Source organism: Columba livia, chromosome 14 (assembly GCF_036013475.1).
Source record: "Columba livia isolate bColLiv1 breed racing homer chromosome 14, bColLiv1.pat.W.v2, whole genome shotgun sequence".
Taxonomy (NCBI): domain Eukaryota; kingdom Metazoa; phylum Chordata; class Aves; order Columbiformes; family Columbidae; genus Columba; species Columba livia.
Genome location: NC_088615.1, coordinates 1,569,561 through 1,592,110, shown reverse-complemented (window position 1 = coordinate 1,592,110; position 22,550 = coordinate 1,569,561). Strand labels below are relative to the sequence as shown.

The 22,550-nt window shown below is 47.4% G+C and overlaps 1 protein-coding gene across 6 annotated transcripts; it reads right to left on the bottom strand.

The window, feature by feature from the left end:
* Positions 1 to 716: 716 nt before the first annotated feature.
* KIF3A (kinesin family member 3A) lies at positions 717 to 20,986 on the bottom strand. Of its 6 annotated transcripts, XM_065029448.1 has the most exons (19): positions 20,854 to 20,986; positions 19,200 to 19,482; positions 17,763 to 17,907; positions 17,434 to 17,518; positions 17,011 to 17,116; positions 16,113 to 16,252; positions 15,002 to 15,199; positions 14,475 to 14,649; positions 13,194 to 13,295; positions 11,669 to 11,740; positions 9,777 to 9,785; positions 8,103 to 8,259; positions 7,081 to 7,261; positions 6,671 to 6,781; positions 5,784 to 5,909; positions 4,848 to 4,901; positions 4,635 to 4,703; positions 4,313 to 4,437; positions 717 to 3,851 (listed from the first exon to the last, which is right to left on the bottom strand). In XM_065029448.1, exons 1-19 carry the CDS (start codon positions 20,857 to 20,859, stop codon positions 3,803 to 3,805), a joined length of 2,193 nt encoding a protein of 730 aa, XP_064885520.1. In that variant the 5' UTR covers positions 20,860 to 20,986; the 3' UTR covers positions 717 to 3,802. The 6 variants fall into 6 exon arrangements, with proteins under 6 accessions (XP_064885520.1, XP_064885517.1, XP_064885519.1 ...); XM_065029445.1 differs by lacking the exons at positions 9,777 to 9,785; positions 11,669 to 11,740 and having other exon boundaries at positions 717 to 2,602; positions 3,803 to 3,851; XM_065029447.1 differs by lacking the exons at positions 9,777 to 9,785; positions 11,669 to 11,740 and having other exon boundaries at positions 717 to 2,480; positions 3,803 to 3,851.
* Between the last annotated feature and the right edge of the window lie 1,564 nt (positions 20,987 to 22,550).

Sequence of the window (22,550 nt, the reverse complement as noted above, 5' to 3'; positions counted from 1 at the left end):
CCTGCGGGAGACCTGGGTGATGGTTAAAATCTCTCTCTAGCACAGGGGGCTGGAGCCTTGGAGGTATTTCAGTGTCTACCCTTTGACCATGTGCTTTGGCACAGCGTGGGAGAGCACTCGGGAAAGTCCCAGGACTGCGCAGGGTCTGGTTCGTGCATCAGCTGAGTCACAGCACTCAGGGGAGCTGCAAAGCTAACAGACAACAAAAATCCCTGTTACCTGTTGTGCACGGAGGCTGAAGTGTCTTCCAGAGGAAGAAATGCCCTGCAGACCAATACGGTTCATGCAGCAAAGAAAACAGAGCTGAACATTTCCAGTTGCTGCAGGTAGGTTCATCCTATCTGCATGAGCAGGGGGTGTGACAGCACAAGGATGCTGAAGGGCAGAACAAGGTGAGAAGCCGAGTTCTCCCCGGCTGTGGCACCGGTGCAGCGCTCAGACGCAAAAAGAGGCAGAACAAGCAGCAGCGATGATTTTGGAGGATGAGAAGCTGCTGCGGCAGCGCCCTGGCTCAGCTGGGCTGCCCTGCTCCCCAAGGGCCGCTCAGGCCAAGCCCAGCAAGGCTGGGCCTGAACAGGGAGCTGCTCAGGGTGCAGCTCATCATCCGCACCCCACCCTCAGCCCACTGACCCCCAGCATCTCGCTGCCCTTCCCGATGATCTTCTGACTCAGCCGAGTTACACACTACGTATAAAGCTGAAAACCATGCACGGAGGTGGAACTAGGAATCAAGAATTTTATTTCATGGTATGAACATGCTCCAGGGACACAATACTGATATACACAGTGTAATGAATAAAGTTTAATCGTGAAACAAAGATTAATCAGAAATAAACAGAGCTAAAAAACCAATAAATAGGAAGACCAACCACAGACAGACTAGCAGTTTCTTATATACAGGACCAGCTAAGCAGAACTGTGGAGAAAGGTGAAAGCTGGACACGTGCAGACAGTGTAGTCAGTGAAAGGCACTAAGGACCATTTCCCCTCCTCTTAAAGAAAGGATCAGGAACAAGTTAAATATAAAACAATTCATTTACACAACATTAAACAACATAAAGTGTCAAAAACCTCAATGTTAAGGTCCATGTTCTGGAATGAGGGGAATCTTCCTGTAGCAAGATGCACAGATGAGCACACACAAGATCTATAGTACAGTAATATGATTTTTGATAAATACTTTAGAGCTCGTACTGACCTGGGATGAGAATGGCTGTATTAAGCTCTTAAAAAAACCCACAAAACCAACCCTCTTCCTCACTGAAACATGTTACGGGCCCATTCGACGTGTTGTCCAGGGCTACAGAGAGGGCCCATATAGTAAAGGAACCTGCAAGGCAGAGCCCCGGCTGTAAAACAGAACTTGGACAAAACAGCGTTTAAAGGCAAGCCAAGCTGAGACCACTGTGCCACTGCAAACCATCTCCTCTTGTAAGAGCAGGGAATTGTTCTCCAAGCCCCTCTAACAGATGGTTACAGCCAGTTTCTCCAACCTGCCAACCACAAAGGTGTGCAGGCAATTCAGTGTTTCCTCCACTCCAGGGCTCACTTAAATTTGTAGAGTACTATTGTTTTCAGCAACAGGACTGTAACATTAAATCATAAAGCATGTGCCTTTACAGCTGAGTTTTCATCACTTTTAAATGCGGTGCCATGGCTCACAGTGGGATCTTTGAGCCACTGTTGTCTGCCAGGTAAAAGATTTCCCAGTGGTCTTTCTGATAACACAGTTCAGGAGAAACTCCCTTAAAAACAGATCATTCAACAAATCTCAGCACAACAGAACACAAAAGGGAAACAACAGTTATCCCTGGTCTGAGAACTAGGACAGGCCTTGCTTGGACCAAGAACTGACAGCAGGCCTAAGATAAAACAGCATTTAAACCATTTCCGGTCTGTCTTGTTTGACAAATACAAACCACAAGATAATCCGACTGTATCCAAGCACATTCCAAGTCAGGTCGGCTCTGCAAGAGTAAAACCAACTACGCACAACAAACATTCTGAGTATTCACCCCTTGGCAGGGAAGTTTGTTCCCTAACACCTTGAACTGCTGGGCTGGAGTGTTGCTATCTGTGCCTTCTCTGGCCTCAGGTGACAAAGCCAGATCTTGTGTGGCCTCCCTGCCCACCCTAATAGAGGGCGGTATGTTCTTCTAGGTCATGATCCTGAAAAACACATTTAAAAACACAGGGAAAAGCTTACAGCTCCTTTCAAATAGCACAGAATGTATCTCCAGAGAAAACGTGGCCATACAAGACCAGTTTTAACTGTTACAGATCCTGTCAGAGTCACAAGGTACGTCCAGTTCAGCATCACGACAGTAAGACAGGGTTATCGACTTCTAACTACTCTAAGTGCTTCACAAGAACACCGTGGTAATTGCAAACATGGCTACCAGCGAGAACCGAGGGCACCGAAGGGGCTGTCTGTCCCGCCAGGCTTACGGACTCCGCTTCTCCCAGTAGTAACTGTAAACCTGTAGTTAACATGAAGATGACACGGGAGTTACAGCCGATTACCAAGGCCCTGGCACGGGAGCTGTTCAGGTGCCTGCAGCTGACGAGTTATAAAGCACACGCAATCCAAAGGAGACATTTTCTGTGACACAAAAGCAACATATTAAAGTGATATGTGTCTATTAGCAGCATAAATATCAAAGCAAACTAGCAGCCACCACAAATAAATGGTTATTATGAGAGACCAGAATTTTTTGCTCTCCGAGCATAAGCCAGAGACCCGAGATACAGAGTCTGCACAGCAACACCAACAGCACCGACTGTTTCGGGGGAAACTGTTGTTTCTGTTCTGGGAAAACTGGGCAGTTCACACCTGTTTCAATACAGTGTCCAGTTCATCCTCAGCTTGGAGCACCGGTCCAGTGCCCTGGTAGGCAGGGACGAGAAAACAGAGCCACAATGCTCACAGTGACACCAAGTCATTACAGCATCGCCCTTAAATCATCTCTGCTGTTCAGATTACAAAACAACTCATACATTTAAAAAAATACCAGCTCAGAAGCATAAGCAGCAGCCAAAGCAACGCTGCAACACAGCCGCCTTTGCATCAAAGGCCTCACTGTGCACAGTGCCAGCAGATCACACGCAACAGACACAAATGAAAGCGCTCCCTGGACACACTTGTTTTCTGTTGCGCTTACGCAGAGCACGGTCCCTCCCGCCCGACTCAGGTGCTTCCAGTTCACGTTTCCCCAAGCCAAGTACTTCCCTGGTACAGCCGGACAGCGAGGGAAGGGAAAAGGACTGTGGATCTGACACACAAACCCATCAGGTTTGCAGCCACAGGGAGGAATAGTGAAATAAAAGGGTTGGATGCTCTTAATTCAGAGGTTTGCAGTGACCACATTCAAGCACGGATCAGCGCAACAGAGGACAACAGTGAAAGCTGCCGGTTATGTGCAAAGCAGGGCACACATCAGATTCACCAGCCTTAAATTCTAGGGTTTCATCAACCGTTTTGAGCTAACATGCCTAGCGCTTAAACACATCTAGAACCCTTATTTTCTATACATTTCAACAAGGATTGCCAACAATAGCTTCCCTGCACAACACATTTAACACGTGGAATTTCACAACCATCATATATACCAGTTTAATATTATGTTAATATAACATACAATATACGGGCAACTAAGGAAAAATACTTTTTTTTTTTAAATGAAGATCCATCCCAGCAAGGCATGGATTTTATAGCCATTTTATGTGTCATCTCCCAAATCCCACATTCTGGCCAAATCTTACACACTCACTGATTTTTACGGCAATTCTGAACAGGTCACACCTACTGCAGCAGAGAGTCAATGACAGCTCCTGGCTTTGCCGAGCGTTTTCTGTTTGGAGAGCAGAAAGGAAAGGGGAAAATAACACCACACACATCATTATGCTGTCTAGGAAAGACAGGGACCAGCCACATTTCAAGTCAAAACTACACAATGTTGCTCTCCAAAAGCAACCAAGCAAACCCCCGCAGCGGCCTTCCCCAGCAGCACACGCAGTACATGCGCTGTCAGCGTGTCAGATGTTAAACCACCACAGACACAGCAAAATAAAGCAAGAAGCTGCGAGATGGGGAACGCAGCAAAAGGGCAGCAGAAAAATGCCCACACAAGCCTTTCTGGACAAGATTTTACCGTAGCAAAGAGATTTCACTTGGCACTAGTAAACGTTTCACCATGTAAAATTTTAGTGTTTTCTCATTAAGCAAAAGACTTGGGGTAAGTTTGCATGCACAAACTTAAGGCTTCCCCTGAATAAAGCCCCCGTTACATACAGATACTCCAAAGTTCTTCACCTTCTACCCGTCTTGGGCCTGGACCTTCCTTTCGAAGTCCTCGGCCTCTCCAGCTTCATCAGAGATTGCCTCAAGCTTTCCTCAGTGTAAGCCAAGTAAACGTGGGAAAGGTCCACTTCGAAGGGCTAAAAAACCCAGGAAAAAACCACAAAATATCAGAATCACTTTATACACTGATCAGCGGTGCTTTTATAACACTAGAGGGACTCATCTCTTCAAGAGAAAACTGAAACAGCACAGTTTCCCTATAAATAAGCAGCGGTAGGAACACGCAGAACTCAGACCCGTGCAGCTCAACACACGTTTGCAAAGAGTCACTCACATCTTTTTCTTTTTTATCCAGGACAGGCGTCTGTTTCCTCATATTGTTTCCCGTATAGGCAACGCATTTCTTAAAGAAAGAAAAGGTTGTCAGTAAAATCTACTGTGCACAGTAAAACTGACCACAGCTTTATCAACTCACTTCTGAGGTCAATTAAGCTCCTCAGAAGCTGGTGCTAACAGTAACGTACACAAGCCAGTCAGCTCCACTTACCAGTTGCCATTCGCCAATGTCTTCGTTCCAGTGAACATAGTTTTCAATCATTTCCTAGAAACAAATCAGAACAGTAATTGTTATAGACTTGCACAATCTACGCTCCAGACGCAGTTTCCAGAACCTACATCCCTAAAGGCTAAAAAAAAAGATTAAGGGAAATAGCTTTTATGTTTTCTATTTAATAGCTTGGGTCATATTTAAGCTCATAATGATTTTTCTGAACATTGGGGGTCGCAAAGAAAACAAGAGTTCCAAGTTCAGTCTTACTACTTTGTATTAATAATATATCGGACACTAGCAACTACAACTACATAGTGGAAAAAAAGAGGTTTAGAACAGACCCAGAGCATGGGCACACAGTGAATATACCAATTAAGTACATGGTGAACATGATTTTTTAAAAAATCATTAGGAAAATACGCTGCAAGAGAACTGAGGTCAGTTTATACCTCTGCTTATAACCCCTGACACATTATAAACCGCTTCCCTAAGCCAGATTCCATTACCACGGAATTGTAGCCAGGGTCATCAAAACCCTGTAGAAACATAACCAAGCCGTTCTGCATTCGTCATTCACATCACTGGGCTGGTTCTGGAGCCACACGCACCCGCTAACTCTGAACTTCTTCCAACTGAACTCCAGCACAAGCCTGTCAAGTTACAAGAATTCACCTGACAAAAGCGACTTTTCCTGCTTTAGCATCACCTGTTTCTAACAATCCAGACAACGGCACAAACACATGAATGCAACCGAACTGCAGCTGCTCAGCTGAGCAACAGCAACACACGCCGACTCATTTGGGCTCCAGCCTGGCAGGCAAGTGTCCGTCAGCTCAATGCCAACACCCCACAAACAGAAGCCAACTCATTCCGCTTGTTGGACAGAGTGCCAGCGGAGAGCTGGGTGTGCACAGCGCAGCCCTGTGTCCGTACCTGGTAGTCCTGAGGAATGAAGTTGTCTATGATCAGCATCTGGAGGCGAAGCTCCCTGCTCAGCTGCCGAATATTCTCCAGTAGTCCCTCAATCTCCCTCTGATGCTCTTGTTGCAGATCTGCCATCTGAAGACAGAGCAGGCATTTGAGAGGCAGAGCTTACGACATGGGAACAGACTAAGTGTCTTCTGCCTATACAAAGTTTTTGTGAAACAAAACTAAACTCTGGTTATAAGTACTAGAATATTTATCTCTGAAGTATAAACCCTTTGAAACGTTCCAGCTCAGAGATGGCTGACAATAGCATTAAGTTCTCAGTTTCATAAAAATGAAACTGGCCCTCTGCCAGTCCAAGCTCTGCACCAGCCAAGAGCAGAGGAAGAGGTGCAGACAAATTACATCCCTGGCAGACTTCAAGGAAAATCTCTGATCTCAAAGACAAAAATGCAATTTTCGTGAAACAGGAACTTCAAATATCGTCCAAGAGATGCATTGATCCAGTGTGACTGAGGAAGTGACAACGAGGGCAAGCGGCAGAAAGGACAGACAGCAAAGAGCAGAGGAGCATTTGGGCTGCAGCAAAGCAGGAGACTGGGCTGCCAGCAAGCAACTTTTATTCTGTTTCAGAAATCACCAGCGTTTTTTCTTGAAGTTCTGAACATCTCAGAGTCTCGCACAAAGCCCCTCAGCCAGGCTTAGAGAACAGCTCTACAACACACCTCTGTGAAGCTCTGACACCAGACTTAATTAGATCTTTTTGAATAATGTGAGCTAAACAGCACAGAAAGACATTCCTGGCACTTTTCCCAGTGTTACAGAGCCAACTGCTTACCCTTCGCAGGTACAGCCACTCACAGCACCACTAGCTGACAACTTCAGACACTAACCTCTGATTTTGCAGCCATAAGCATGGTCCAAACTTTCTTCAGCTTCTTGGTTTTCCCCTGTGCTTCTTCCTGGAGGCTGGTGTACTTCTCCTCAATGTCCAAGCGTTCTTGCTGTGTGCAGCATTCAGCACAAACATCCACACATTAATATAATATAAAAAAATCTGCAATAGTATTAACAAGAGGAGAAACTACCTGGACAAAACAAAGCATTTGCCAAGGGCATGAAGACCTGGCTTTGCCAGGCTGGCTCACACGCACAGCGCCCGCGGTGCCAACGCGTGGCTCCAGAGCCACGAGCCGCTGCTGCACCCTCAGAGTGGAGCCACATCCCACCCATGCGCAGTGCCAAGGCACACACGGGTGTCCTGCCATCGCTGCTTTCAGACAGCTACTGCACACAACCCCACCTCCTTCTCCTCGAGCTCCTTGCGAAGCTGTTCTGCTCTCTTCCTTCTTTCTTCCAGTTCCATATTTGATTCTTCGAGAAGCTTCTCTTGCTCCTCTGCTTTTGCCAGCAAGTCCACTCCTCCTACAATCACTTTCTTCTCCAGTGCGGACAGTTTCTCCAACAGGGACTGGTGCTCTTGTCTAGAGAGACAGGTAAGTGTAAACTTCCAGTCCCACAGTGCTCACAAGGCAGCAGGTCCAGCTCAGTTTTACAGCCCAGACAGCATTCACAGGGCTGGAAAAACTTGTCTTGCTGACACAGGTTTAAGAGGGGGTGAGGCAGTGCAAGTGTCTGCAGGGAGTTCCCTGAGCTCCAGCTCTCATCGCTTCCCCCGCTGACCTGGTTTTGTTTGTGACAAGTGTCTCTGCTGCACCACCCCTCCGCAAGGGGCTGAGGACACCAGTGGTGTCACGGCTGCCCAGGGCCGGGGTGCACAGCGGTGCCCAGAGGCAGCTGCAGAAACAGGAGGGAAGCGAGCGAGCAGAGATCAAGGCGGCTGCGATGCAAAGCAGGGACGCCGGCTGATGCTGGAGCCGTCTGACAGCAGGACTGGCCTGTCTGCAGCGGCCAGCGCAACCTCGGCAGCTTTTGAGCTCCAGAGTGGAGAAGCCCTACACCCAAAGTGACATGCTGTGACAGCAGGCTGTGGAAATCCTGGCTTGTTGCACTGCTGCTGCCCACTGAGCAGGCAGTACTGCTGCTCTTCACAGGTCCCCACGGTTTGGATCATTCCTTTATGTTTCTAGGCTATAGGAGAAACAAGTGGCAAAAGGATAAAGTTTGTCTTTTCCGTGTCCTCTAAACTCTGAAAGCAGATTAAGCTCCTCTTTTGCTTTGATAATAGCAAGAGCTGATGTTCAGTTTATAGTTTGACACACACCTCACCATGCTTCTCCAGATATCAATATCCACACCTGAGTTATAAATTAAGGAAGGAAAAACCCACACGACCACACAAACTGCTCAGAGCAGGGCACTCACTGGGCTTTAAGCAAGTCTTTTTCTCTCTTCTCCAGTTCAGCTCTGGCTTTATTTCTTTCTTCTTCTTCCATATCAAGCTTCGTTTCAAGAGCTTTTCTCTCCTCTTCTATCTTTGCTTGCATCTCTACCATCTTGTCAGGGGAAACTTTCTTTTTGCCTTTGAAGAGACAGTGAAAACAAATTAATTCACAGAACAATAAGACATCCTGTGTATCACAGCATTTTTTCCAAGTTCAGATTCAATACTTGCATTTAACAAAAATTAATGCAATTAGATGTCAGCTCCAAGCTATGCACAACTCAAGTCCTTCCAATCCCATTTTAACATTGACCCGCTGGCTCCAGCTCCTAGAGAAGGAACGCTCTACAACAACGCTGCGCCATAATGCCCCCAAAACAGAGCACACGTACAGAGCACTTGGAGAAGGAGCACTGCCTAAAGAGAGGTCTGAGCTGTAAACTCAGATGGTCTAACTTGGTAGATCAGGCCAAATGAAGGTAAACAAAACTGCCTTGACCTACAGCTACAAGAGCTAAACTACCGAGAGTTATCCATCCAAATTTCAGATCACCCTCCCCACCACAGCCCTCATTCACTGCCCTCTTTATGGGCTTACCCATCACAAAGTCAGCACACAGGTATTTTAAGAATGCACTGCTATAAAAATACAGGGACTAGGGAAATTCAGAACAGCCCTATGAAAAAAAAAAACACAAAACAGGCAGCCAAGGAAACTTTTTGATGGTATTCAACCTACGTAGCAGTGACTACCCACAGATGTGAAAGTATTGATGTTTGCTGTGACTTATCCACTGTGCCTTCGCAGTGTAACTACTACAGCAAAGCAGGTACTTTCACAGAGGGTTACAAAGGAAGTGGCCAGAGCAACTCGCTGAACCAATCGGTCTGAAGGGTTAGTCCCAAATGCCTGTGACTTTGAAACAAAAAGTAAGGCTGCTGTTCTTAGAAGTCAGTCTGCAAGACTTGAGTCAACTTTCGTTGTAATTCCAAGAGTGCCTGAGGCGGGTGAGCAGAGACATCCCACAAGTCCTGATTCTCCCTTTATTCACTGCAAGTAAATCCTTCAGCTTCTTGATTTGCCCTTCTCCAGACATTAAAAAAAAATAGAATCCAGATGCCTAGAAACTACCAGAAGCCACTGACTGTCAAGGGACTGTTTTCAGTGACACAGTACACATGATCAGAATGTGCTCAAGAACTTGTTCAGTAAAAGGCTTCCCTCCAATCTTCATGGCATTCAGATATATATGACCTCTAGCAGACAAAGTGCAGTGTATTTGTAAGCCTGCATGCACACATGTGTGTATCTGTATGCACGGTCACAAACACAAGAGAATTAGCTTTGTGCAAGGTAAGCACTACAGCAAACAATGTCTTAGTTTCCATTTGCTAAACTTTGGCATCAGATAATAAGCACTTATTTCTGGATCTGCGGTAAAAAAAAACTCTTTAGTCTTTGAGTAAGCAGCTTTCTGAAAGTGCTATACAGAGATCATCATAGAAGAAGAGATAAGCCAGATAAAGGCTTCCTACTCTCAGTACACAGCCCTATATATACTCAGTTTAGAGAAAAAGGTGGACTAAACCAAGCTGTAAGACCCTTTGACAAGCTCTGCAATTGTATTACAAGGAGGTAGAAATCAATCACCAACCTGCTTGATCTTGCGTTAAGAGGAAGTAGAAAGTAAATCGCGGAGAGGCAGCATATGCATAAAAAGAGGAGGAAAGAAAATATATTATTGCTTTGATCATTTTGGGCGAAGATCATCAGCATCAGAACAAGCATTAATTTTATGTATGTTGCTAGAGTAGAAAGCACAGGATAATCATCACTAAAACCCACTCCATTGGAGCAAACATTAATGCATCATGACTTTATGCTAAAGCAGATAAAGTTTCTGTACTTCAGTGCTTGGCACATCCAGGATAATCTTCAGCTCACTCTTACTTTCTCCTGCCCACTCAACGCAATGCAGAATCTAAATGTGACATTATGAGCCTGCCGCAAAGATCATGCCCAAAGAAACAATTAAAGACAGTACATTTCTTATTCAAGAAGAGACTTAATGCTTTCCCCAACCCCAAGGTAGCCAATTCTGTTACGTTACCTGTAAAATGTTGGCATACAGAAGGCTTGTTCTAAATTTTAACCAGTTTTCCAAGCCAATTCTTTGCAAGATACCTGACAGTTGCGCACAGGGAGTCTCAGCAAAAGATTTCGCCATTTGTTATAACTACACAGGGTATTAGTAAGTTAATTTGCAGTAACTGATGCTTCCATAGAGGTATATCGCCAGTTTTGGTTATTCAAGCAAGTGCAGCAAAAAAGGCAGGACAGGAAAGGGACAATGTGACACCACATGCAAAAGGGCCACAGTCGAGGACAGTTAATAGCCCAGGCCACCAGGCCACACTCCTCGTCAGCACCGAGCCCAGGGCAGCTCCCACAGCAGAGCTGTCTCCAAAGCGCAGCAGACAGGCCGACCCGGCCGCCGCCACGCCAGCGGTCTGCTATTAACTGTCCTCATCCAAATCAAGAGCTCAGGTTTCAAGCAAGCTTTGAAAGAGCAAGTTTGAAGCAAGCAGATTTCAAGCCTACCATTGCATGACCCACCAAAGGTCTCCCTTAGGTTGTCACCCTTCTTAACCTGCCTCCACGCATTCTCTGAGCTGGTGCTTTCCACTAACATAACTAGCACAAATGTGATTAAAGCTTAACTGCATAGCAATACTTTCCAGCCTCCCTCCAGGCGGGAAGGAGCGGACTGCATCTATACAGGATAACCACAACAGTGGGTGAAGTCCCTACAAGCAATCTCCTGAGATGTGATTTGTTTCTTCAGTCATCACTAGCTGACTGGAGGGTTTTTGAAGGCTGACGCAGAGCAGACCAGGCTGCCCGCACTGCTAGAGCCAAACCTACATCCCCTGTTCCTCTGAACTAAGTCCCACACTGACCGAGAACTCCGTGTTGTGGGCAGTTAAACCCCGACCAACACCTAGGATTTTTTTTTAATTATCTGAAAAAATAAAGCAAATCAACCAAGTGGGTTTTTTGCAGGTATAAACCCTGTGCTGCTTAATCACTGAACGCGTCATTCATTTTCTACAAAACTGTTTTTGAAAGGGTAGAGTCCAATATGCCATAGCACAATCCATTTCACCTGTCTAGCTGTCCCTGTTATAAATTCATACTGTAGCAACTCCCAGTGAAAAGTTAGCTTGGACTTTTCCCAGATATTTTAGAGGGAGAGTTTAACACAAGTTGCAAACTTTTTTTTAACCTATTATTTCTCAATTGTCTTTCAATCTTGTTCAAGCAGCACAACAAATTGCTTCTTACTCTCACGTATCTGGCTAACAATGTGCACGCTGAACAACTGTTTCAAGCATGGAAGCAGCAAAGGAAAGGCATGCTGTAGCAGAGTTTAAAGTTCAGGTTTATTTTTCCAACAGACACAGCAGGGAAGAGTGCGGCATTGCAAAATGGAGTGTGCAATTATGGAAAGGCCAAAGCTTAAAGGACTTAAGAGCTCCCACTCACTAGTGAAGGACTTATCCAGAGGTTTCTCTATGACAGAGCATGTGGAGTCTGAACTACTGCTGCTGCTACTGCCTGGAAAACAGAAATGCGTCCCACAGAAAAACCCAGAGACGGAGAAACATGCAGATGGGAAGTTAGTTCTAAAGGAAAGAAACCCAAAAGGCTCAGCAACCTAGTTGAAAAAGGCCCAGGTTCCCATCAAGAAGCATTTGCCAGGATCCCTCCCAGACTCAGCTTGCAAAGCCACCATTTCCCAGCACAAAATAGCATGCTCAGAAAGACACTTCAGTTAAAACCCATCTTAACCAGCCTACAGCTTAAAACACATGCCAAGGCAGCTTCTGTTTCAAGCGACAACAGCACAGAGAACCGGATTGTAGTGGAGAAGGCTGTGGATATCTGCAGTAGCAGAGGATTCAGTGACCAGGAGTCCTTTCCAGTCTTATGTACACAGCAATGTGCACTTTTCCCTCTAGAAGGCGGAATCAGCTTACGCAGGGACAGTTGCTGTGTGTTCTGCTGAGCTGCACCCTTACTTTGGAAAGTTTAAACTAGAGTAGCTTGTTTGGAAACTGAGTAAGGCAGTTATTCACCCTCTGCCCCTTTCAAGCAGCATTTTGAAGGTGGTCTCCCCTTGGGAGGAGAGGTGGGTAGGACTTAGTTCTTGATGGAGACAGCGGTCAACCTTTTTGCTTCTAGAAATTACCAAAAGGTAAGAAATTAAGTAAAAGTTGTTAAAACTATCACCAAAGGCACTCTACTTGGACAGATAACAAAGAGTGCATCTAAAGTAAGAATGCTTTAACAGGAATTTTTAGACCGATGTGGGTGCTTCAGGACAGGAAGGCAGTTTGAATGTCACAGTTAGTTTACTAGAGAAGCTGGAAGTTGAAGTGTAGCACTGGGCTTGACTTCCCTGCTCCCCATGAAGAAATCCCAGAGGTTCCAGGGGCATAACAAGCTCCCTGGAAGCCACAGCATCCCATGCTCCCATTCAACTTTTCAGCTAGCACAAACACACCCAAAGGTCAAGTTTTTCCTTTATCAACATAAAATAGGACACCAGAAGACTCAGTTACTGAGCATCCATAAGACAGATGAATCCTTTGCCTAAACCACAGCCAAAATTCCCCTCCAACCATTCCCATGGTTATAAAAACCACATCTGCCTACCACTGATCTTTGGTGCCTTCTTCCTCCCACCTCTGCGAGCAGGGGAAGTTCCACACCACCTGTCACAAGCCACACACAGCCACCCTGCGGCACCCGGGGAGCCACCGCAAAAGAGGATGTCACCACAAGCACAGCTACCCGAGTGGAAGCAGATACTACACGGGTTCAGAGCCGTCCATCTACGGAGACAGCACCAAGTAGCTTCGTTTCTAGGAGAGGCATGATAATTGCAGCGGCAGTAGGGCAGCTCTACACCTCCACTGTTCCCCACCCAGCTCTGGCCACGGTTTCTGACACCAGCTGCTGGATAAGAGGAGGTTGGTGGCACTGACAGGGATCTCTACTGCCTTACCCCGCCGTCTCTTCCGCTTCTCTCCATCCTCTCCAATCTCCCCATCATCGTCTTCATCCTCCTCTTCAGAATCGCTGGTCTCAGAACCAGATATCTCTTCCCCTAGGAAGAGAAGAGTGCTTTTTGATGCATTTTCCTTCACCTCATATCAGTTTTTAACTGTGAGAGCAGCATTTGTCCAAACCCAGCAGAGTCCAAGACCAGCTTAAGAGCACCTGCATAAGTCACTAATGGCTGGGCCAACACACAGCTTGCCATGGCTCAGGAAACTCACAGAAAATAAAGATAAGCAATTAAATGCTGTGAAGCAAGTGCGTGTATACATTAAAGTTCAAGTGGGTGCTTTTCGTGGGAAATAAAGCATCCCTGCACTGCTGAATCAGTAAGCTACAAACTTTTCCTAACGGGATCTCCCCATACCTTGAAAATGGTCAGATGAACAGAGTTCAGGCGGACTTGCTACTTAATCAAACCCCTGTATACATGAAGCTAGATGGCAGCTAGCTGAGAAACACGTCCAGTTTCACAAATGTTTATCGCTGCTGTCATTGCGGACGCAATGCTCAGATGTTTCAGGCTGAGTTTGGAAACCAAACCATAGAATCCAATACTTAACATCCAGCCCTCCCAGTGATGTTAGCAAACACAAGGCTGTTCTGTAGCTTAGAGTCTAAAATTTAAGGAGCCGCTCTCAGCCCAGCAGGGGTGAAACAGCTACTCCCAGCTCCTAACCCTCGAAGAAAGGGTTACTCATCGTTTCTGGTTTCTCCTGAACAGGGCAGACTTCAACCAGCAAACCATGATGGAGTTACTACTACAGCTGTTTCTGTGCCAGGACAGTCTCCCTGGACAGACACATTGTGCCAAGGTTGCTCTTCAGCGAGCGTTCCTCTGGCAGGGTCCTTCCCTCTTGATGGACTAATAGTATCACAAGGCCCTGAAGTTACACAGCTTAAAGAAGTTTCTCGTTTTCCTACACATAGTTTAGAATCAGCCCCAGTTCTAGCTCCCAAATTTGGTTCATTTTTCTCCCCTCCCCAAAAAAAAGAAGCATCCCTCCTGTGCATTTTAATTCCCACTCTCCTCAGCCCTGCCCAGAGCCCTCCTGCTCTCCAGCCTGGCTCAGACAAACCCAGCTCAGCCCAGAGCCCAGCACTCCCCCTGGTGCCAAGTGTCACCTTGCAGGGGACACCTCCTGGAACACAGCAGGGCAAACCAAACATCTTCAAACAGAAGCAGCATTGGCATAGAGAGAAACACTCTGAGGAAGGGGAATCTCACCTTCTTCCAGTTTTTTCTTAAGCTCTTCAATCTCTTTTTGAAACTGGCGGAGCAGAGCATCCTTGGGATCTTCATTAATCCTGGCCTTGTTCTTTATGTTCTTGGCTCGGTTTGCGTACCTGAGGGTGCTGATAGTCTCATCGTAGTTGTAGTCTGCTGGTCCAATGTTTGCACACTGCAACACACAGAAGACAGAGTCACTGGAGGACAGTGTCAGTAGTTTCAGGGACCCATCCCCAGCTCTCCCAACCTCGCACTGCTCCTCTTCCCAAGCTTTCTTGCTGCTTCTACACCAAAGCTGCTTTTGGCTACCCAAGCACACCTTCTATTTGGTCTTGTGCACATCTGCAGCGTTCTGAACCTCATTTGCACAGAGGCAAAGGGAAAATATAGGAAAAAAAACACACCTAAAAAGTTCTCTAAGCTGCAAACAGCCCTGAAATAAAGAGGTAAATGCCAGGGTGTTCTCCTGGCAAAGTCAGTGTGGTAGCCCTGCAAAAACGCAGCTTGAGCATCTCTCAGCTTACCATCATGGTTTTGGAATTGCCCCCCAGAGAATCCTGCAGGAGCCGTGTCAGTTTGGAGTTACGGTAGGGCACATGGGTGCTCTTGCCATCCACCAGCGCAGAGATAACGTTCCCCAGCGTGGAAAGAGAGAGGTTGATCTTGGTGGCTTCCTTTAGTCGCTGCCCCGTGGCTCCAGTTTTCGCTTGTCTTTCAGAACCCTAGAAAGGGAGCAGGAGGCAGAAGCAGGAGTTACAACAGATCCTCTAATACATCTCCTTCCTCCAAATAGGATCAACTACACCCAAAGTCTTGCTAGCAACCACATCACTAACCTCCTCAGCCATTGTTAGAGAACCTGGTCAAGTACCTCATTGTGAGAAACAAGTCAAACAAGCCTTAACTGAAGCTTTCAACTCTGGAGTGCTCAAAGTAATGCAGATGGGAAAATGGAGCTTTTGTCCCCATGAACAAAAATTTCACGAGAAGCCAGTCAGCAGGTAGGAGGCACCTCAGCTAGAGCTGCCGAGCAGCATCTCCAGCCTCTCCTATCAGCAGGTGAAAGGAAAAAAGCAACACAGCAACTAGAGTTTCATAAAGCAAACTGAACATACATCATGTAAATAAAGTTTACATACAGACATTGAATGCCTTCTGTCTTCCTTTTCCTGCATCTTCTTCAGGGAAAGATACTCCAGTGTAAAATTGGGGCTAAAGACATGTTTTAGCAGCACAATTTTATCAGTTCAAAGTGAGTGACAGAGGGAGGGAACCTGCAAGTCATGAACCACCTGGTCACAACCATCTAAAAAAAACCCAAAAACCACAAACCTCTTGCAAAGGCCCAGTTCTGCTGTCCAGAAGGCTCTTTCCAATGCACTTTATGCATTTAATGATTAATTAATAGAAGCAAGAGAGCCCTTTTACTGGGACAGGCTCTAGCCACACTAAAGGCTCTTTCTGGTACAACTGTGCTTTAAAGCCCCAGGGTAATACTTCACAGAAATCAAATGTCCAACAGAAGCCTGGGCTCTAGCTGTGAATTAGGATACTCCCTCACTGTACCTTCATCCGGGCACACATGAGCAGCGACACCCACCACATGCTACGGCAGACCCGCCTGGTCCTACTTACAGCAAGATCCACAAGGTGCAGCTTGCCCATGCGCACGTGCATGTTTCCATCCACCCCCTTCTCGCTGCACTCAATGGTGATAGTGAAGATGGCGTGCGAACGAGAGCTGTGCTCGTTCATGTTTGTGGCACCAACAGAACCTTTTAGTAGAGAGAAAAAGCAATGTTGACTTCAGAAGGAATTGCATGCTCTTGTAACGCCCTTCCTGCTCCCAAAGGAGACTTATTGCCAGCTCTTTACCCAAGCCTGTTTTTCAGAAGATGGAAGGAGGATGTTCAGACTCAGCAGCAAGTTGCATTCTTGGACAGGGAGATTGCAGCACATCTCCAATCCAGACTAGACGGGTTACAGCCTGTTATAGCTCTAAGCCAACCACAGACTCCCATCCCGCAAACAGCAGTTCTCACCTGTTTCTTTAGGGCTACAAAGATCAGTAGCCTCATTCACAGCTGACCCTTGAAAGCAGCTGCATTTTGAGAAATAAGAACACAGCGATCCATGCCAAGACCAACCATAGTCTGAACTTCAGGTCATAAAAGGATCTGATCTTAACTAAGAAGTCTTCCAGAAAACACTCACCACCTCACACCCACAGCACAAGGCTAATTGCTGTGGTCGGAACGGAAGAGGGAAGAAGACCAAGACACACACTAGTAGTCCTGACAATGCTGGCTGCCTTCTTCACATCTTCCCCTTCAGAGTTTCCCCTACTGGCCGATGTGGGAGGCACGGCCTCCTCTACCTGCCCCAGCAAACGGGCTTTGGGAGGAGTTACGCTTTTTGTTCTGCTCAGCTGAACAACCTTCCCAGCAGCAGGACTAGGATCTCCTACTGTGGCCTCACAACCAGACCTTTGCTCTGTCTGAGCTATAAACCTGCCCATAGCAAGGCTACGTACGGTTCTTGTGGCCCAGAGTCATGATTCTGTCCATATCGTCTGCATTGTTCACAACATAAGCTGAAAGGTCTTTGATATAAACTCCCACGTCAGGTCTCTCTTTAACCTAAGAGAGAAACAGTTCAGACTGAGCATCCTTAGGAGACCCCGATAGCAAATTTCAGCAGTACTCTAGTAGTACAGTGATTTACTCCTCCAAGGTTTTGGGCTGCACGTAAAACACTCCAATACTCAGAATCGGAACAGCTAAGGAATAAATACTCATGTAGGGCAATATTCCACTGCTTTCCCTGGTGGCCAACAGTGACTGCAAAGCTCAGTCTACAATTCCTAGGAAGGCTGCTGAGGGCCTTCAGGGTAGAACTGCATACAATACTGCTCACCAACTCCAAGCAAACATCCCGCTCAGAACAGCAGGCTCACCTCTAATCGCTGTGTCTGGTCTTTTCCTAGCAGGTCCCGCACTTCTTCATTGTAAATTTCCAGGTAAGACACACGAACTAAAAACCTGAAGACCAAGAGTTGAGTAGCTTTCTTAGCAAGATGTTTGTTGAAGTCCAACAAACACAACCACAGAGTGCAAAGAAAAAGCAGTGATAGACCAACACGATCCTGTTACTCCATCAGGAACTGCCTAAGCAGGAGCCTTTGAGCTGGGGCCAGAGGTACCATTTCAGTTGCCATGGTCCAGGTCAGGCTCCCATTACAGACAGACACACAAAGGACAGAAGCAGTGAAGAGAAGCTGTTTACCTTGTATCCCCCTCTGCTTTGGCAATGTGACCAAATATATGGGCAAAGGAATTGGGAATGATGCCTCTAAGCTCAGGAACTGCTCGGACCCCTTCCATAGTGAAGGTTTTGCCTGTTCCAGTCTGCCCATATGCAAAAATAGTACCTAAAGGATAAGAAGATATATGAGCCAGCTCTCAGAAGTTGCTAACTGCAGTTTTACTTCATCCCTTCTTAGCCTGATAGCAATAAACAGCTCTATTTGTCATGGGGTTTAATTTTTCCATCCACTCTAGGCTGGGAGCAACAGAAATGCTGGACAACCACAGCGAACAGGGCTGAGCCACTGTTCCACCAAGCCTGCATGATATCCAAGAAAAAGCTTGTTTATACTGTGCAGAGTGATTAAAGTATGGAATGCTAGTATACCAAGGTCTCACACACAAATAATTAAGGCAAGCCCAATTAATAACACAGTCAATTAGAGGAAGATCATTATATACCAACTGCCAAACCAACTATTGCCAGAAACAGAAACAGTGTGAGGCTTCTACAACCCAGGCCACAGCACAAGCCCAGTTCTGAACCTGCAGAGGCAGCTACAATTTGGACTAGAAAATCAGTCTGCACAGGAAGAGATCCAGAAACTTCACTGAGATCCCAGACTCTGCTACTCCAGAAGCGTATTAGTTCTGAAGTATAGCCTAGCACTGCTGAAAACCCAAGATTTGGTTGTCAAGCCACTGACATTACAGTTTAGAAAAAGCTGAATTATAATCAGCTGAAACCTGGGTGTGTTAGCACAAGAGTGTAATGAGGCATTTTACAAACCTTTAAAAACTTTCTAATCTGTTGTTTACAGCATACTGTTATGGAAAGCAGTAATTTGTTCCCTTAATAGCATCTGCTTGCCTTTACATAATACATTTACATGCATAACAGACACACGCACAAATCACAGTAACATTCTCCCCAGCTGTAGGAAGCAGCAGATTATCTGTGGGGCAGGGCAGATGTGTTTAACTAGTCATCTTAGTTTAAAACAGCAAAGTTTAGAGGAGAAAATGCAGCAGTTATATGCACAAGTCTGGTATGCGTACCTAGTCACTGTAGGACCGGGGCAGCTGCTTGGTTACTGCAATTGTATAGTGAAGAGATGCTGAGAATTCTGATAATGAGATAAAGCGTGTGTCTTTTGCAAACAGAATAAAACCATACAAGCAACTGACCTTGGCTGGGTCATCACCAATCCCCCACTGTTAATGTTGTGGTAGGTACAACTACCCAGCACTCCGAACAGCAAGTTCCTTCAGGCTACTTTAAGCTAGAGGCCACAACAGGAACAACACAGGGCTATAGCCCCCAGAGGTGAAACTCCCTTAAATATGATCAGCAGGAACTCTGACAATGCAAAAAATAGGAGAGGTGATCCTTGAATTAAAATAACAAGGGATTTACCATTGTATCCTTCCAGGACAGAATCGATAATAGGTCTTGCAGTTAAATTATAGACATCCAGCTGTTTACTCTCTGGTCCAAACACTGTGTCAAATGTAAACGTCTTGGGGGGCTCATTGGATGAGTCTGTTTTATGCACAGTTATAGTTCCTCTCATTTCATCCACGTTGACTGCCATTTTGTAGCCCGTAGCTTTCTCTCGTTCATTAAGAGGCCGGCACCGAACGACAACCTTGACATTGTCACAGCTCTCTGGCTTGTCCGGCTTCTCAGCCTTGTTGATCTATAATTATTCAAAAAGCAAAAACAAAAAAACCAGCAGTCTTACAACCTGTGTAACGTTCCCATGTGTTTATACACAAATGCTGTTGAATCAATTAAAATAGATGCATACATCTCCACAGGATCATGAACTTGCGGACTTTAAGCCGGAACTGTTTTATAATAAAAAGCTGAGAAAATAACATGTGCTTCTTCAATCAATGCGATCTTCTGTTTGCTAGCATGGAAACTGAGTAAAACTTCTTGAGAAGTTCATATTCAATCTGATCTACTAATGTCCTCAAGAAACAGTTTCCTGTAGTTTGCTGGAGGAAGGATTTGTGCTGTTCCTTTCCACTGACACTGACCACGCTCTCCCACGGGTGCACACAAGTCTCAGACCTTACAGATGACACGAGCAGATGCCAGTGAGCACTGGCTGACGGGAATTCATTTCAGTTACTATAATGGCCGAGTTTTAAATTTAATAATTTAGAGAATTCAAACGCCGTATCATAAAACCTCCCAGACCTTTTATTCCACAAAGTAGTTAAATACAAATTTGGAAGCACCACTGATTGATGTTGCATGCTTCTCCTGACTAAATAAATCTAAACCACGCTTATCTAGTGAGGTTTAAGGCACCACCCTTGGTGGGAAGGGCTGTGGCCCAGCATTTGTCTGCTCCTAAAGCAGCTTTTTGGGATGTCAGCGAGAAACAAACCCGGGTTCCAAGAGCCTCTCCCACCCGCTGCCCTCTGCCCAGATTCCCATCAGGCCTTGGTGGATGCTCTGGAGAAACTACAGAGCTCACGAGCCTCATCTTGGTGGAGGACAGATCCTACAGGCCAGTTCTACCACCGCAGGTACGGGAGTTCCCGAGATCAGCTACAGAACCAGTGAGTCACCAGGAGCCACACGCCCGTGGCACCCACGGCCTCCCGGGGAACGCACCGGCCGAACCACTGCCCGGGCCAGACCTCGGCCCTGAGCCCCCAGCTCCCCGGCCAGGGCCCTGTGCCGGCGGACCAGCCCGAGGAGGCCCGTGAGCAGCGCGGACCCCCCGGGAGGCCGGGCCAACCTCCGTCCTGCCCCACCCGCAGCTCCGCTCAGCCTGACAGGACGGCACACACCACCCGCCATTCCCCATCCCCCGGCGTAGGCGGCTCTCACGCCGAGACAAGAACGGGAACAGAGGCCGCGGGGCCTCCGAGCTGGCGAACCCCCCCACGCCGGGCGCCGCGGCTCCTGTCAGCGACGGGCCAAAGAACGCAGGAACCGGGCGGCACCAGGGCCGGGCCGCCGCCTCCTCGGCTGCTCACACCGCGCTCCCCGAGCCCGGCGGCAGCCGCCACCCCCGCGGCGGACGCGGACCCGGCGCGGCGAAGCTCACCGGCATGGCGGCGGCGCGGGCGAGAGCAACACCGGGCGCAAGACACCCGCCGGGCGGCACAACGGAACAATAACAGCACCGCGCCTGCGCCCGCCCCGAGCCGCCCCGGGCCGCAGCCAATCGCCGCGCTCTGCGGAGGCCGAGGACCCAATGGCTGACGGGGAAGGGAGGAGCCCGGTCTGCCCCTCGCAGCCATAGGTTCCAGGCCCCAGCCAATGTCAGGGGCGGACGACGGGGCGTTGCCATGGGAACGGCGGGCGGTGCAGCGGCTCCCGTCCGGTGTCACTGCGGCTCGATGGCGCCGCCCGGGGGTTCCGGGGCTCCGCGACTGCGCTCCGGAGTGGGTTTACGGAGCTCCGGGGGGACTCCGGTTCTAGCCCTGGCGAGGCTCCGTGGGGCTAACAGGGAGCTCTGGGGGTTCTGACAGGGCTCAGTGGGTCTGACAGGGCTCAGTGGGTCTGACAGGGCTGCAGCCCCAGCCTGTGGCAGGAAATCCATTTAATCTTTTTCCCGTCCCTGCTCTGTCTTCCGCTCCCTTCCCAGGTATTTCTGCACACCCAGGTCCTTCAGCGGCAGGTCACGGGGCGTTGTTCCAGTTCTGCTCCTCCCCACGCTGCCTTTGCCTGGACCCTGAGGCCTGGGATGCCAGAGCAAGGTCAGGAATAAGCAGCAGGGAACATCAAGCACAGAAACAAGCTGAGGGCTGCAGCAGGCAATCACTCTGTATTTCTGCTAGAAGGTTGTAAGCTGGAGCAGGAATGTGGACAGGGTTGACCTGGGGTTTCCAGAAGCATTTCTGATCTCACCACCAGTGTATCGCAGGCTGGGAACACACCAGTAACGACAGGACAGGGCTGTTCCCCCAGCTGAGTGTCACCAGGTGAGTCAGGACGCTCGAGTTCAAGGTGTTCGGCGAACACAGTTTGCACCGGAGGCCTCAGTCTTCTCAGGAGGGGAAATCATGAGCGCCCTCAGCACCTCGTTTGTAAGAGCTGGGTTCCGTGGTTCACACACACTGTGCAGATGGATGCTACCCCAGTCAAAGCTCCAGTAAATTCCCGTACCAGGCCCTTGTAAGCACAGCTAGAGCCTGACAGGGTGGGCAACACAGACGAGTACTTTAAACTGCTCCACAATTTGCCCTTGCTCTGTAGACACAGCCAACAACTTTCTTCCTTTCAAGCCTCCAGACATCTGAAATGTTAATTAGAGCACTTTTAGAATGATCTGTGTATTGCTTTGGAGATATGTTAACAAAATCATCAAAGCACTAACTGGATTTTCCTTCTAACTTTTTCTTCCCCTCAGGGCACAGACATCTCTCTGTCGTGTTAGAAGAAAGTTGTTCTCTGGATGGCAGAAATAAGCTCGCAGTTCCAGTTTTACCCTGAAACATTTGCCTTGGCTGCCAGCATCGTGAACCGCTTATTGGCATCAGTAAACGTACCGAATCTCCGCCAGCTTTTTCCCAGCTAGATTACTGATTGGGGACATAAGGAGCATGTAATCAGTTTATAGACAAAGCAGGTACTATGTTTGGCAGCAGATTTACAGAGCAGTCAGGCTCTTTGCTGGGGAAGGCTTTTGAGCACATATATATATATACACATCCATATACATATATATATATATATATATGAACTCAAGTGTTTGATGAGGTTCCACTGATTGACAGTATTCAGTAGAAGTATTTGTGT

Coding starts and splice junctions, on each gene's coding strand:
- KIF3A (XM_065029448.1), bottom strand. Junction 17,117..17,433: donor ACCAGACACAGCGATTAGAG/GTGAGCCTGCTG, acceptor TTTCTCTCTTAG/GTTAAAGAGAGACCTGACGT. Junction 7,262..8,102: donor AAAGACTTGCTTAAAGCCCA/GTGAGTGCCCTG, acceptor CTGTCTCTCTAG/ACAAGAGCACCAGTCCCTGT.